Source organism: Amblyomma maculatum, chromosome 3 (assembly GCF_055883805.1).
Source record: "Amblyomma maculatum isolate TAMU_Amacu chromosome 3, ASM5588380v1, whole genome shotgun sequence".
In the NCBI taxonomy this organism is placed as follows: domain Eukaryota; kingdom Metazoa; phylum Arthropoda; class Arachnida; order Ixodida; family Ixodidae; genus Amblyomma; species Amblyomma maculatum.
Window position 1 is genome coordinate 202,704,788 of NC_139346.1, and position 14,374 is coordinate 202,719,161.

At 47.2% G+C, this 14,374-nt stretch overlaps 1 protein-coding gene across 5 annotated transcripts in view; it reads right to left on the minus strand.

Annotated features, from left to right (window-relative positions):
- Nucleotides 1-461: 461 nt before the first annotated feature.
- dom (domino helicase) overlaps nt 462-14,374 on the minus strand; it is a 156,164-nt gene continuing 142,251 nt past the window's right edge. For 2 of the 5 annotated variants that reach the window (XM_084599279.1, XM_084599282.1), the window contains 8 exons: nt 13,597-13,849; nt 10,206-10,330; nt 9,034-9,414; nt 7,624-7,938; nt 7,342-7,503; nt 5,525-5,692; nt 3,858-4,130; nt 1,493-1,729 (listed from right to left, as the gene is read on the minus strand). In XM_084599279.1, the coding sequence (XP_084455405.1) occupies nt 1,646-1,729; nt 3,858-4,130; nt 5,525-5,692; nt 7,342-7,503; nt 7,624-7,938; nt 9,034-9,414; nt 10,206-10,330; nt 13,597-13,849 (1,761 nt within the window). In that variant the 3' untranslated portion in view covers nt 1,493-1,645. Of the gene's footprint in view, nt 1,730-3,857; nt 4,131-5,524; nt 5,693-7,341; nt 7,504-7,623; nt 7,939-9,033; nt 9,415-10,205; nt 10,331-13,596; nt 13,850-14,374 lie in introns of all 5 variants that reach the window. The other 3 variants (XM_084599283.1, XM_084599280.1, XM_084599281.1) reach the window with 3 other exon arrangements.

A 14,374-nucleotide genomic window follows, 5' to 3' on the forward strand; every position in this document is an offset into this window, starting at 1 on the left:
ACCGAGAGGTGCTGCTTTTCTTTTCAGAAACATGCATGTTGATAATTGCAAAATATCTCTGGGCTTAATTTTCTTAAATGATGCAAAATATCAAGGAGTGTTATTAGATCATTTTACAATCACCATTTACTTTTATATTTTATTCTCACAGGCTCCAGGCTGATGTAGCTGTCAAAGTGTTACAGCTACAGCACATTTTCTTCTCATTAAACGCAAGCTTTTTATTTTACAAAGGCATTAACTCGAATCAATCAACAGACTCAATTAGACTTCACTGTAATGAGGCATCATTTCAATGATTGAAACAAAAAAAAGAAGCAATTTTGGCAATTTACCAACTGAACTGCGATAAAATACAGCAACTGTGTGCGGTGCTTACGCCTGAACACCTTGGCAGAAACTAGAAGATACGAATTTCATTCATTGCTGCAGCATCACGGGCATACGATTACGGCTGTCAATTAACAAAAGCATTTGTGTTTATTCCACTTTCACATAAATTACAAAGGTGACATAAGACAAATATTCGTGTGAACTCACCTCCTGTAAATGCGCTCTGTACAACAGAAAGCCTTACGAATGAGCAGTGAGAGACATGCAAGTACCCGAGTTTTGAAATGAAGCTTTATGTACAGGATGAGGGGCAGCTATACAATACAACAAACCTCTGCAAGTCTCGCACAGAGCAAAAACATGGCCAAGTGTGCCCAAACACTTGCAGTTACGAGAGAAGGTGATTAAAAAACAAGGAAGACATAAAAAAATCAACAACATACAAGTGTGGAGGCCAGCATACTTCATCAATCACAATCTAGTTACAGCCTTGCACTCAATGTGCCCGGATCAAAATTGCATTGAAAGTTGATGTGTGTTGTCACAGTTCCAGTGTGTTGTTTTTGTGGAATGAAGCTCCTAAACATGCATCCTAAATTGTTTCCAGCCACCAGGGTCAGAAAAAGACACATGGAAACAGTACCAACGTGGGAAGCAAAAAAGGTTGTCTTCAGATGATGAACAACTTTTCAAAAAAAAGAAAAGAAGAAGAGAAAGGAAGGGGGCGGGGAGGGCGGAAGTATCCACACTCAGAGCAGCGACTTGGCTGATGAAAAAACAAACGCTCACCTTCAGTCACTTGTAACCAAACGACGCTCCTAAGTTCTGCACTTGCTTATCCGCTATCACAACGAGCACATACACACACCAAAGAAGTGAAGAAATTTACATGTTGTGTACTGGCCGGAACAAAGGTCCTCCACACAATCTAGGCAGGCTTTGGGGGGTTGTTGCGCAGTCGCATGGTGTATGGCAGCGACCCCTGCTGGCGAGCCGCTTCAATGGCTGCCTGCACCGCCTGCACAGTGGCTGCACTCACATCAACACTAACAGCACGGGTAATGGTTTCAGACGATGAAGGTGCAGTCACATTCGGTGGCACAATGGCGCTGTCTCCTGTGGCTGTGGTCACGGCCACGGCTATGGCTTTCGGCAGTGCACCTTCCACTGGTTTGAGTGTCGCTGCATCAGCAACAATGCTGGCCACTAGAGGAGCTGCCGCAGAGCCTTCCACAGTGTATGAGGATGAATGCGCCGTGCCCGCCGAAGCTGTTATCACCTGGTGAAAGTAGGGAGGAGCAGGGCGCAAGGCTTAGAGCCGCCCCGAGTCGGGGGCAGCACCAGATGGGGGTGGCGCTCCGCCCCTTTTTCCTGGCTGCTGTTCAGACTGAGAAGGCTGCGCGTGTTGGATGCGGGAGGAGGATGAAGAGCAGGCAGCCATGCAGTGGGGATGGAGAAGGGCAGGTGGAGGAAAAGAAAAGACAAAAAACAATGCTCAAAATCATAATAAGGAAAACAAACATAGGGCAGACATCAAAGCACAATGATGCCAGCTGTATACACCTGTCATTAAAGTGAATGAACAGAAAAGAGGGAGAAATGATATGAAAAACACCTTTAAAAATTTGGGGTCACACTCAAGCTCAGCCTCTAAGGGCTTGACACAATAGCGTTAATGGGTCCGTCCCATTTGTGGCTCCCTTTGCGGACCCTCGTTCGTGTACTTGCACTCTGCTGCTCAATCCTCAGTTCTATCATCTCACACATATTCATTAGTATATAGTCATAAGCCACCCAATTATGTGAAAAACCATGCAACGTAGCTACCTATAAAGCCCCATTTCAACCAAGCCTTACGGACGTGCCAGCGTAACTAGCATGTCCTACTTATCACCCAACGCTACTGGAAGGTTTGACTACAATCACACCTCCCACCTGAGCCATGTCATGTTGGCTGTGACAGCATGAAGCCTGCCGACCAATCAGGCCCGATTATGATATGTGCCAGAGCCATAACCATTATGTTTCACTCACAAAGCCGACACTGCTAAATTTTCTGTGGAAAGGGCCTTTAACGCTATAGTGTTACACAAGCACATGCACACTGCATACTCCAGCGCTGCCAATCGAATCAAGCATACACACTACAGAAGCGTCTTGAGGAAAAACGCTATCAAACACACACAAAAAAAAAAGGGAAGTAAAAAAAAAAATCAAGTTTCTTTGCATGCTTTTAGATATGGTAAGATCTGGCAAAACAGCAACATGGTGGGGCAACACACACACACACACAAAATACAGGCATAAACGTTATTACAATATCAAGAAAGCAAATATCAAAGCTAATGGTCGTAACTAACTACTTGGCCTGAAGGCAATGCTGAGCCTACTACAGTCGAACCTCGCTATAACGAAGATGGATATAGTGGATTATCGGATTATCGGATAAAACAAACTAAAATAAAAGTTCGGTAGGTCTATGGTTTATTTCTATGGGAGTTCTTTCTGTATAACGAAACAAAGATTTCAAATTTTGACGCTAGATCGATTATAACGAAGCAGTTCTTTTGCATTAAAACGGCAAAAAATGCGTAAAGGAGCCAGAAAGAAAATCAAGAAACGCAATTTTTCAATCCATTGAATCAGCCGCAGCAGAAGTGTGTTTAAATCACCCGCGCATTCGTGTACCACGTCATTTACCGGCGACAACAAAAACTACCACTAATGGCCTCCGAGATCACAGAGCGCGGGGATGTGATCTTGGAGGTCATGAACGGTCACGGCCAGACTCGAGCAGCGCCGCTGAAGTGTGTTTAAATTGCCCACACGTTTGCATGCTGCGTCATCTAGCGGCGATGACAAAAACTATAGCACCAATGGCCCATGGCCTCCAAGATCTCGTTCATGACCTCATGACTTCATGATCCCGTTCATGAGGCCGTTCATGACCTCCAAGATCACGGCCATGGCCAGACTCCCCGCTGCTGCTAGAGTGCGGCCATGTAACGGCTAATAGGCATGTGAATGGCATGTCACTACCTTTGTTTTGTCATGGCATGAACCCCTGCCGTGCCTCTGCCACTGCCATTGCGACCAACCCGTGCGCGCAGGCTACACTGGCAGAGTCCGTGGACTCCGTCACGCTGATTGTGTGTGGAGGCAACATCCCTTCTTAGTATTCATTTTTGCTCTCCAACACGGAACGAAAAGCGAGATTTCATGTTTATACAAAGCTTTTAATTAATAAATTGTGTTTTCGCACCTTTGTGTTGCCCATATCAGTACGCATTTTGTTTCGTTTTATTTACGGGATTCAGGGTGCACACTTTTATAACGAATATCGAATATAACGAACAAATTTTCACACCCCGTACTACTTCGTTATAACGAGGTTCGACTGTATATAGAAATTACAAGTTTTGTTAAAAATATTTAGGAAAAATTAGATATAACCAATAATTCATTATATCCATGCTTTTTGCACTAAGGCTTGGCTGTTATTTAAAGGTGCCAATCACTCCCACCTGCAGGCCTTGCTTGAGGGCCACGGCAGGCTGTCCGGGTGGCTGCTGCAGCGTCATGATGCGGGTGGGCACCAGGGTGGCCGCGGTGGCCGCTGCCCCGGAGGAGGCTGTGGGCGCAGCCAAAGCTACTGTGCTCACGGCTGGCTTGTGCAGCATGGCATGCAGCTGCACTTGCGTCGCGGGGCTCACTGTCGTCGCACCGGCCGAGCTGCCTGCCACTGCGGCGGCCGCCGACTGCACCGCACCAGACACCTGTCGTGGGGATGAGGCTCGCTTGCAAGACCAAAGAGCACACCGACTGGTTCAAAATGACCACACACACTGCTGCTGTGAGTGTCCTTCATTCAAACCAGTAGAAACTCTCAAACCGCCCCAACGAAGTGCTCAGTCTCTCTCCTTGCCAATATTACCGCAGGCCAGAGAGGGAAATCGCCCCTGCTTTGGAGATTCTTATCTATCTGCACAGGCACACACAAAGCACCCAGAATGGCACACAGACTCTTGATTAAATAAGGATTTAGCTCTGCTTCTGCGATGAGATGTACCAGACATGTCGAGGTGTATAAATAGGATGCCTTGACCTTTTTCTTATCCAAATGAGTGAGAAAGGTCAAGTTACTTGCTTGTTCAAGCTACATTCTAAACGGTACATGAGATTATTATTATAATGTTGAATGCACAACCACTCATAACAAACAACCTAGCAACTGGCATACGTGTATCTACAGAAGCCATTTCTGCCACAGGGAGAAAATACAATCAAACATAGTTAATCTAAAACCCGTTTTCGGAAAGTTCGGACAGTTAGAATAGGAGCACTGTCCCGGCCGACGGCCATGTAAGTCTATGGCGTTGGATACCCATTAATTAAATGATGGGCCTTTACGAGTTGGGAGCCCTTCAACGTTTCTAAGGGTGTGCGCAAAGGAAAGCACTAAATAAAAACTGGAAAAAACCATTGCTCTCAGTTAGGTTTCATCGCAACTGCAGAAAGCCATCATACAGGATCATTAGTTTTCGGAATTTTTTTTCAGGCCCATTCAATAATTCAAATTTTTGGTTAATTCCAACATTTCTCCTGGTTTCCCAACCAGAAGGCCAAATTAATGAGTTTACTGCACATATCATCCTTGCAAATCAAGAAGACATCTGAAGGTGCCAAACGAATGTCAGTAATCCAGTTATCGACCGACTAGGTATGGCTTATGGAATTTTAACATTCCAAAGCAGACCATCAACCACATCAAAAAAGAGCACCATGCTGGCTACAAGACTAATAATGCGAGGATACCATAAATTAAAGACCCGACCATGTTAGCTGAAGGACTAGTGCCATCTATGGGTAAGCTAGAAAAGTTGAAGCAAAGTTCTGCACTGTCGTAACGAAACGAGAACGGGGGACTGCATGAAGGGCGTTCACGTTGTAAGGATGGGCTCAAAGACAATCCATCATGTAATCCAGTTTAATACCTGTTAAACTTTATTTCTTCGCACCGTAAATCGAGTCATCTCATAGATATGTGCAGTTACAAAGGACCAAGATACTGCAGCACATTCTGGAATTAGATCTTATATCTGCCATTAAGCTTTCCCTTATCAGACCGACCCCTTTCTTCTTAGCACTGCAGAAGGTGGCGCTGAAAGTGCTGCTAGGGTGAGGTACTCACCAGAAAGTTCTGGTTGACGGGCAGCACCTGCTTGATGATCTGCTGCACGGTGATGGCGGTGGCCGAAGGCAAGGTGGTGCCCTTGGACCCTTGGCCAGACCCCTGCTGCACTATCTGCACCGTGCCGAGCTGGGTGGCCACCGTTGGAGCCTTGCCTGGGAGCTGGCCCTGTCAATAATCCTCCACTGCTTACACAACTCTACGGTCAGTCCTCCCAACCACCGAGAACATTTTCCCTTTAGGCATGAAATAAACACCGAGTCAAGGAAAAATCTTCCCAATTCTGAACTTCTTAAGGAACATGTCAAGTCTTCAGACAGAACTAACTATCCCTGCTGATTAATTACACTAATTCTATCAGATTCCCCCATTACACAAACAGATCAATATTTGCAAAAACAAGCAAAAATTTACACTTGCCAAAGCCATAGGAAAACAAAAATAAAACACACAACTACCCACTAAACAAAACTGATTTCTGCTTTCAACTTGCATGCCTGACTTGATATTGTCATATGGTGATGACAACACTGTAGGCAACATAATGTGAAAACTCAATAATTCGGAACTTGTTAAACCTGTTATTATTTATAAATAAATAAACTTGACAATTCAAACTGCACTACTTGGTCCGGCCACGCTCCATAGAAGTTCCTGTGCAATAAGCCCGTTAATTTGAGCGCAAGTTAGTTCTGCCAAGGATAATTCGAACTATGCCCTGCCGCGTCTGGGTGGCCTGGCAGCACATGTCCAAATTAAGAAATGCAACCACGATAGGGCTGCATAGTTATGAGGCTGCGTGCCTCCAGAACGGGGAGAAATGGCAAAACCAGCTAAAACTATGGAAAAACGGGCAAAATAAACCAGCGCTATGACCGCCGTGATGGCCAGCGTTGCTGGAGGGTAGGGATTGGTGGCCGTGGATCCTGCTCTCGGCTGTGCTTCAGCCAACTAGCCAATCGCAGTTGCACAGCATTTTGAACGATTACTGGCAATATACTGAGTGTTTTCTGCACTTATACCTGCGGGGTTCTTCCACTTCACCCATAATTTGCTCTCGTCTAGTGCCATTAATGCGCGTCGTGCGGTGAAGGCTTACACACGAAGCAGGTTGCTTGCACGGGGGCCCTGATGCTGGGGCAGACGCTACTGTTTTCGGGCGGCTACGCTTTGACACTCCTGGCAGCGCACGTGCAATAAAGATTCCCCCACATTACCTGGGGGAATGGAAATACGTAGAACAGTCACAGTTGCGGTGTTCGCATCTGTAAAGCAGGCGGGCATTGCCAGCCTTTGGCAGAATAAATACCATACCGAAAGTAGTTCTTGTCAGCTTTTTTGGGGGGAGCCATTGGATAATTTGAAATTCGGACAATTAGAACTTTTTTCTGGTCCCATGAAGTTCGAATTAAAGAGCATTTACTATACAAGCAAACTGGCGTGACACTAAAATAAACTCTTTAATGGGCTGACCCGCGTCTACAAAAATGTTAACATCTCAGTGGTGCGGTCAGCGACAAGCGTGCTCGGTGAACATAAAGTACAGAATGCCTGCAGCTCTTGCCACCTTCAACACTTCCCTCCCTGCACCCATGTCTATCAAAAGCCTGCCATCAATGGCTTCAACGTCGTATATTTTCCTGCTTTACAAGTGCTCCTGAACAGCTACAGCCGTCCAGCCAGTAACAGAGAAACAATTTTTTCAGTTTAATCTTGCACTGCGCAGTGAGGCATAAAACTCCTTCGAAACCAAATGAGGTGACACGTGCTGACGTCATGAATTCATATTTTCTTTTGAAGTAAAAAAAGAATCACACCTGGGAAAGACCAGCAACTTTTTGTTGCGTCTGAAGTGTGACCTTCCTTTGCTGCTGCTGTTGCAAAAGTTGCTGCTGAATGTGAAGCTGCCTCAGCTGCATCTGCTGCGGGGTCACTGAGGCCGCTGTCGTTTGTTTGGATGCCGTATTCACTTTGCTTTGCTGGAATGAAGACAGACAAAACAACTGAGTGAAATTGAGGGAGTGATAACGCAAAACCATGGATGAGAGCGAGCAAGAGCTATCTGGGCTGCACAACAAATGCGACAGAAGGCAGTTTACCTGTGCTAGGCTGACATTGATGTTCACGCCTGCCATGGTGACAGCCGACACAGGGATGGTGACAGCAGTCTGGCTGGTGCCCAAAGCTGAGGGAGCGGACACTGTCTTGACCAGGGTAGCGACCGGTGTCTGCACTGTGCAAGCAAGGGCCTGCTGTTGCTGTTGCTGCTGCTGCTGTGAGACAGCCACCACTTGCTGCGTTTGCTGCCCTGCCTGCTGCTGTTGCTGTACTTGCTGCTGCTGCTGCTGCTGCTGCTGCTGTTGCGCCTGCTGCTGCTGCAGCTGGGCTTGCGCCAAAAGATGTGCGGCCGCCATCTGAAGAGAGCGCAAGGAATAAATGGCACAATGAAAGTTCGCACTGATGCCACACTGCAAAATTTGTATGCAATTTGCACTGTACGGCACTTTCCCGGTTCACTATGTTGCTCTTCGCATAGCATGCAGGCATGGACAAAAACCATAAAGAACAAGCAGTAGTGCCAATTAAGTTTACCGATAAGAAATGGTAGCAAATATACAAACACAGCAGTGATGAAAAAAAAGTTCAGAAACTTGGGCTTCAAAGAAATTGATTTCCTGTGAAATGCTGCCACAAAAGTGGCACGTACACATAAATGCTGTTTCTTCTTGGCTAAGCACGCACCTATTTTCAGGCTACTACCGTATAAACCGGAATATAGATCGCGATTTTTTATCAAAGAAAGCAAGCTAATGTCGCCCCTCGTCTTGTACAGCAGTCTTTAGCAGAATGAGGCAGTCTGGCAACAAGTGGCGTGTCTGCTCATGAAAGGACAGCCAAAACCGTATCGACATCCTGCATTTGTTGGCATTTTTTTTTCCCGTCCCACGTGCGTTTATTTTCGCACGCGCTCTTTCATTCGACCTATGAGAGTATAAAATACCTCTTCAGCAATGAATAACAACATGTGGAGGCAGTTTACAGTGGCTTTCCAGAAAAAGTGATGTTCACTAAAGCGAAAGGCAACATGGCTGCTCTCTTAGTGACAGTTCGGTGGTTCGACGTGCAGTGCCGCGGACAAGATCAGCTGTTCGCATGCAGCCTTTCAAGAAATCCTGCGTAAGCAGCACACTTGATAGAACTAGATACACACTCTGGGAGGTGGTGAGCAGCAAAGAGTCGTTTTCTGAGAACGCTGCTGGAAGTTCAGAGTGAGATCGTAGCGCCGGTGATGCAGGGACACTGCCGATGAAAATATATGACTATGCTCCTCCGCTTTTTTTTTTTTTCTTTTCCCTTCAAGGTAAAAGGGTAGACACTATATTCCCACTCGACCTGTAATATGGTTTATACAGCATATCACTGCTTCTTCCAAGTATATCAAGTTTCTTTTCAGCAAGCTAGACAGCAGGCAACTGTCAACTTCAGCTCGAGGAGAAAGCCACACCCACCTGCTTCTGTTGGAGCTCGCGACGTTTGAGCAGCTGTGCCATTTCTGCTTCCGTGATTGAGCGGGTGATGGCTGTCTGCTGCTTGGTGGTAGCCACCGGTGCAGCTTTGACTGCTGCCACAGTTGCTGCTACTGCCTGCTGCTGCTGCTGAGCAGATGGGGTCTGCTGCTGCACCTGCTGCTGCTGCTGCTGCTGCTGCTGTTGCTGTGACTGCTGCTGAGGTAGGGGCCGTGCTGGTTGAACTGCAGTCGACACGGCCACCTTAGCCGTGCCTGCTGCCAAGCTGACGGGCACCGCCACAGTGGCCTGCGTGGCACCGGCTGCCGCTAGCTGCTGCTGCTGCTGCAGGCGCTTGAGCTGCTGCTGTTTCAACTGCTGCTCCTGTGGCGCACGTGGGCGACACTCATGCAGTACACACCACCCTCAAATGCCTGACAGGCATCTAAACAACACTGGAAAGCAGTTCCCACTCCTAACCACCGGGCATTCAGCTTGCAGGAGAACAACACCAGCCAGCAAGATGTACAACTGGTACCCCGTGAAGAAATAACAACTGTTCCTGCCCACAGTGGTCAGACAATTTGAGGCGACAGCCTTAAGGAATTCTGAGGGCTTTACAGCTAAAAAAATCATGCCAAAATAGATTTTCCAACTCTGTCATATCTGTATTTGCAAGTTACCTTACTATTTATAATAGGATAAGTCTAGTAGATTAGAATTCCGTTTTCTTCACAAAAATGACCAGAAAGTGTCCAGTAACTTCACACGGTATTTTAAAAAAATGCATAAAACATATTGCGAGCAAGCACATTTGAAAACCCAGGCACTGAAACGTGGTCGTTGTAGTAACGTTTCAAAGTGTAGCTCACCAGCTTTCTTTCCCAGGGCAGGAAAAGGAGAGAAGCTTGTGTCCTGTTCTTGCCTCTACTTTCTGCGCTGTTAGCTTCTAAACAAAAGTGTACTATGGCAGGGTTCTACTGTATTTGGAAACAAACATTTTTGGACAAGGACTCCCCTTCCTGCTCAATTTCGACTTTCATCTCAAAGAAAGAAGCCAGAGGTGCTAGCATGTGCTCAAATGCAATTTAAATTTGCAAAACAATTTCGGCGTACAGCAAATGAGCACGCATCAAGTGCAAACACGTGGCTGGACAAGATGCACAAAGCATTACCTGCATTCGCTGCTGCTGCTGCTGTTGTTGGCGGAGGAAGTTGCCTTGACGCATGGCCTGCAGCTGGGATGCCGTGAGGCTCCTTCCCCCTTGCACATTGGCCATCCCCTGAGCCGTAGTCCCCACTGTGGGAAAAGGTTGAGATGATAACTCATTGTATGTGACGGCACACAGGTCCCACACGAACTGGCATCGCCAGTGTCGCACTCTTGTCCCACCTATCACATGGAAGAGAGCAGCAGAGACAAGCTGCTACAAGAAGATGAAAGATGCCAAGTAATACAAAAAGATTTAGCCCCCCGTTCTCCAGAAAATTCGGTGTCGGTGTTGTGAACAAAAAATCATGGGGCACACTTAAACTCCGTCTTTAAATGCTATAGCATAGCCTAGCAGCCCACATATAAAGCCACGCTTTAACCAAACGGCATGATCAAGGGGTAATGTGAATGCAAAGGTCCCGACAGGCTGATTGCGATATCACCCTCCCATGCTAAAGGAGAGACCCGAGTTGGCAGCTCCTGCCAAACTAAACGTCAGGCAACCCTACGCCCAGTCGGAGCGCACCAAGGTCAGCTGCCAGCTACTGCCTGCCAGCACCACGCTCATGATTTTTAGCTCACAATACCAATGCCGGCACATGATTTTCGATGAAAGGGAGCCTTTAACATTATCGCGTTAAAAATAATGAGCATGCTTCTGGCAGGTGGTAGCTGGAAGGAGACATGGCTAGTTGTGTGACTTCAGGACACCGTATAACATTGCTGAGTTGGCAAGAGCTGCCACCTCGGGTAGCTTCTTTGGGATGGGACCGTTGGTTTGCGAATCAAGACAAGCGTAATGAGGCCACACGGGCACACTCATCCGCTTGGTTAAAGAGGGACATTATATCTACATTATATTAACATGGCAACTTACGACTGCATGCTAATGAGTACAGATAAACTTACAAACTGTGGGATTAGTGATAAAGCAAGTAGCAAAGTGCATGTACGGAAATAAAGATCCACAAGTGTGGGCAGTCACGCATTGTATGTATGGTAATGCGCGGTATAGGTGGTATGTGAATATGTGTACTCTTGTATGGCAGCTCACAACCAGGTTCTCATGCTACTGCATCGTTGCAGCTAATGGTAATCAGGTGCCCTCCCCAGTTTCTGCTTATGCCCTTTCGTATTCTTCACTGCACACAATGCTAAAGATGCAGGGGAGTGTTCAGTTTGAACAAGCCACCCATAGTTGGGAGAGTTGAATTTGATTTATAGTCTAGTCCCACCCAAAGGAAAGGTGCAATCTTTGCACCTAACACTCACTGCAAAAAAAGAAGAAAACCTGAATACAGCCCTATTCATTGCCAGGGCTTGAACCTGGTCTATTCAAGGAGCACATTTTTGCAAATAAACTACAATTTGCAATAAACACTCATCGACTTCTCCCTATTTCCCTGTTGAACTATCATCCATGGCGTCGTGAAAAAAAGATACCTTTGAGAGTGGTAATGTACCCTTGTGCACTATGAATGAAACGATTGATGCCCCCCCCCCCCCCCACACCCCACCTTCTATTACTATTAAAGGAGTATATACACCAATTTTCGGAATGAATGCGTTTGTCTTCCTGATTATATACAGATGTTCCCCAAGCAATCCTAACCTCTTACGTTGCCGCGAAGATATCTTAATAACAAGTTGGGCAAAGACACCATTTTTTGAAACCTACCGGCAGTCTGATGAAAACGTGTACGTATGTAAACAACATGACGTCATCAAACAACTATGACGTAGAGTCATTAGAGCAAAAAGAAGTGACAACATAAGGTAGCTCGCCGTGTCTGTGTAGACTGGCACCCTTGGAAAGTTCTGCGCTTCTGCTCGATTGACTCGATTGCCTTTCACGCTGTCTGCATTGGTGCATGTTACAATTAGTTCACCTGGCGTCGTTCTGCAGTCGACATGTTTTACGATTGCAAAGCTTAGGTATACTTTGTGCACACGCACGTACACACACATATGTCGGGCTTCGCAAAGGGGAAGCAAAATTTGGAGCTTTCTAGTTTCATTTTACGCCGGACTCGTATAACTGGAACCTGGTGCACATGGTGACTGACAGATAATCAGACACCGATGGCGTGCCTGCACAAGTGTGGAGCTTTCGGCAACGGTCTCTGCCGCGGACGCACCGGAAATCGAACTGCGCTGCGCCCCGCTTGCCCAAGACATCGCTAGGCCGAGCCGGTTTCGCATCGAAGCGGCCGCGGACAGCACTTCAGAACAGGCTGCGTATCAAGGGACTTTATGATAACGCCGTAAAAAGCGCTGGACTTTCACACCGCTTTACTGGGCAGCACATCTCACACTAAAATATATTCTTAATTTGTGCGACACATTCAGTAGCGGAGCTAGCAGACGTCAGGCGTATCGCACCGGCAAGGAGCAGCAATTAAAGTGGCTGAGGGAAAAAAAGCTCACTTGTATCGCTGTAATCATTTCTGCCAGCACACCAGTATTGGCTCAACAATCCTCCCCAATTTTTTCGTCATGAAAGCCTTCTAGAAGGGGTTGTTATGTACGCGAATAACAGCTATCCGCAATAAACGACAGCAGAGATCGCATTGACGGCGCCAGATGGCGCCAGTTTCTTGGACGACGGCATGCTGGCCTACCGTCTCGGGACCAATCAGCGCGTGACCACAGGAGCTGCACAGTGTAGCAGGTAACAATGGCTGATAGCAGGCAGACCGCGCTATGCTGTAACTATCTACTAAAGCACTTTTTCAGATGGCGGCTTGGCTGACAGTGCTGGCAAACAGGGCTGAGAAAGCAGTATCTTCCTTTGTTCAACAAGCTGACATTCCCACATGCCAACCGACCAAGCTTTCGTCGCTGCTGCTCCGTGCTTCATCGCTTGAATCACTGCTGAGCGGGTCGAAATCAAGGCGCCTGGCAATGTTGACAACGTCCGCGTCATCGGGCGAAATAACGTTGATGTCTGAAGCTATGCTGAGGCACCGCTCGATCACAATATCTTCTTGCACGTGTGATTGCAAGCAGATGACATACGCTACCCGTATGCATCATTATATTCCGTGTCCGCGTCATCATCAGTCTTGCCAGTAGGGGGCGCCCGTGTGGCACTCTTGTATCTTTGACGTCGTGTGCTCATGCTCGAAGAGATCAAAACCGAAAATGGTCCTGATAAATGCCCCTATAATTAACAGAGCTGTGCTGGGGCTTTTCGGTTTGCAGTCCTTCTGTTTTGAACCATGCAGGATCGAAATGTACATGGCAAGAAGTGTTGGCAATACAAAAAGAAAAAGAAAACAGAACAGCTGCCAACAATCAGAGAGTAGAAGCTCTCAGAGGACAAAATGGTAAGCGTAAAAGATCTCCCTCACCAGTCGCAACAGCAGAGATCCTTTGTGGAGCAGGCTGCAGTTGGGCGGAGGTAAGGTTGGTGACGGAGACAACGGCGGGGGTGCTACCACCAGCAGTAGTGATGGTGCTGCTCACTGGCAAGCCACGAACCTGACCTGCTGCCACAGCAACCATCTCCTGGACTGTCATAGTGGTGGCGGCTGTGGCCACAGGTGGCTGTGGACGCTGTTGGGGCCGCAGGGCAGCAGTGCTCAGCGTCGCCACTGCCGTCACCTGGCAAGTAATCAGGAAAGATTACAAGTGATAAGGGCCTGATAAAAAGAAAGTGAACCGTGCGGCCGTTCTACATGCTGATTAGCTAGATCAGCTCTGTGCACTTCATTGCTCTACAAAACGAACTGTGAGCCAACTTTGGGGTTATGATGCAATGAGCAGCTTTTCGGGTACGTTTTGGAATACTAGATGATCTGTTTTGATCATATAGAAAACCAGCAGAAAACTGAGTTCACTCTTTTTCCGGCCATACACCAAACCTTACTTCTTTTTATAGCGAAAGCTACATTGGCCACAGTTTCGCCGTTTCGCGTATCTCCAACAGGTGCAGTTCTGCGCATGCGCGAGGAGCCGAGTGACGTCCCTACGCGCTCCACCGCCTCACCAGCTGTGCGCATGCGCAAGGAGGCTGCGTCACCGTATAAATGAAGAGTGGTACAGCCACGGGTTATAGCCGCTTGCAATGGAGGAGTATCATCGGACCGTCTTTGTAGCAATTGAGAAACAAGATGAGCAACAACAAGA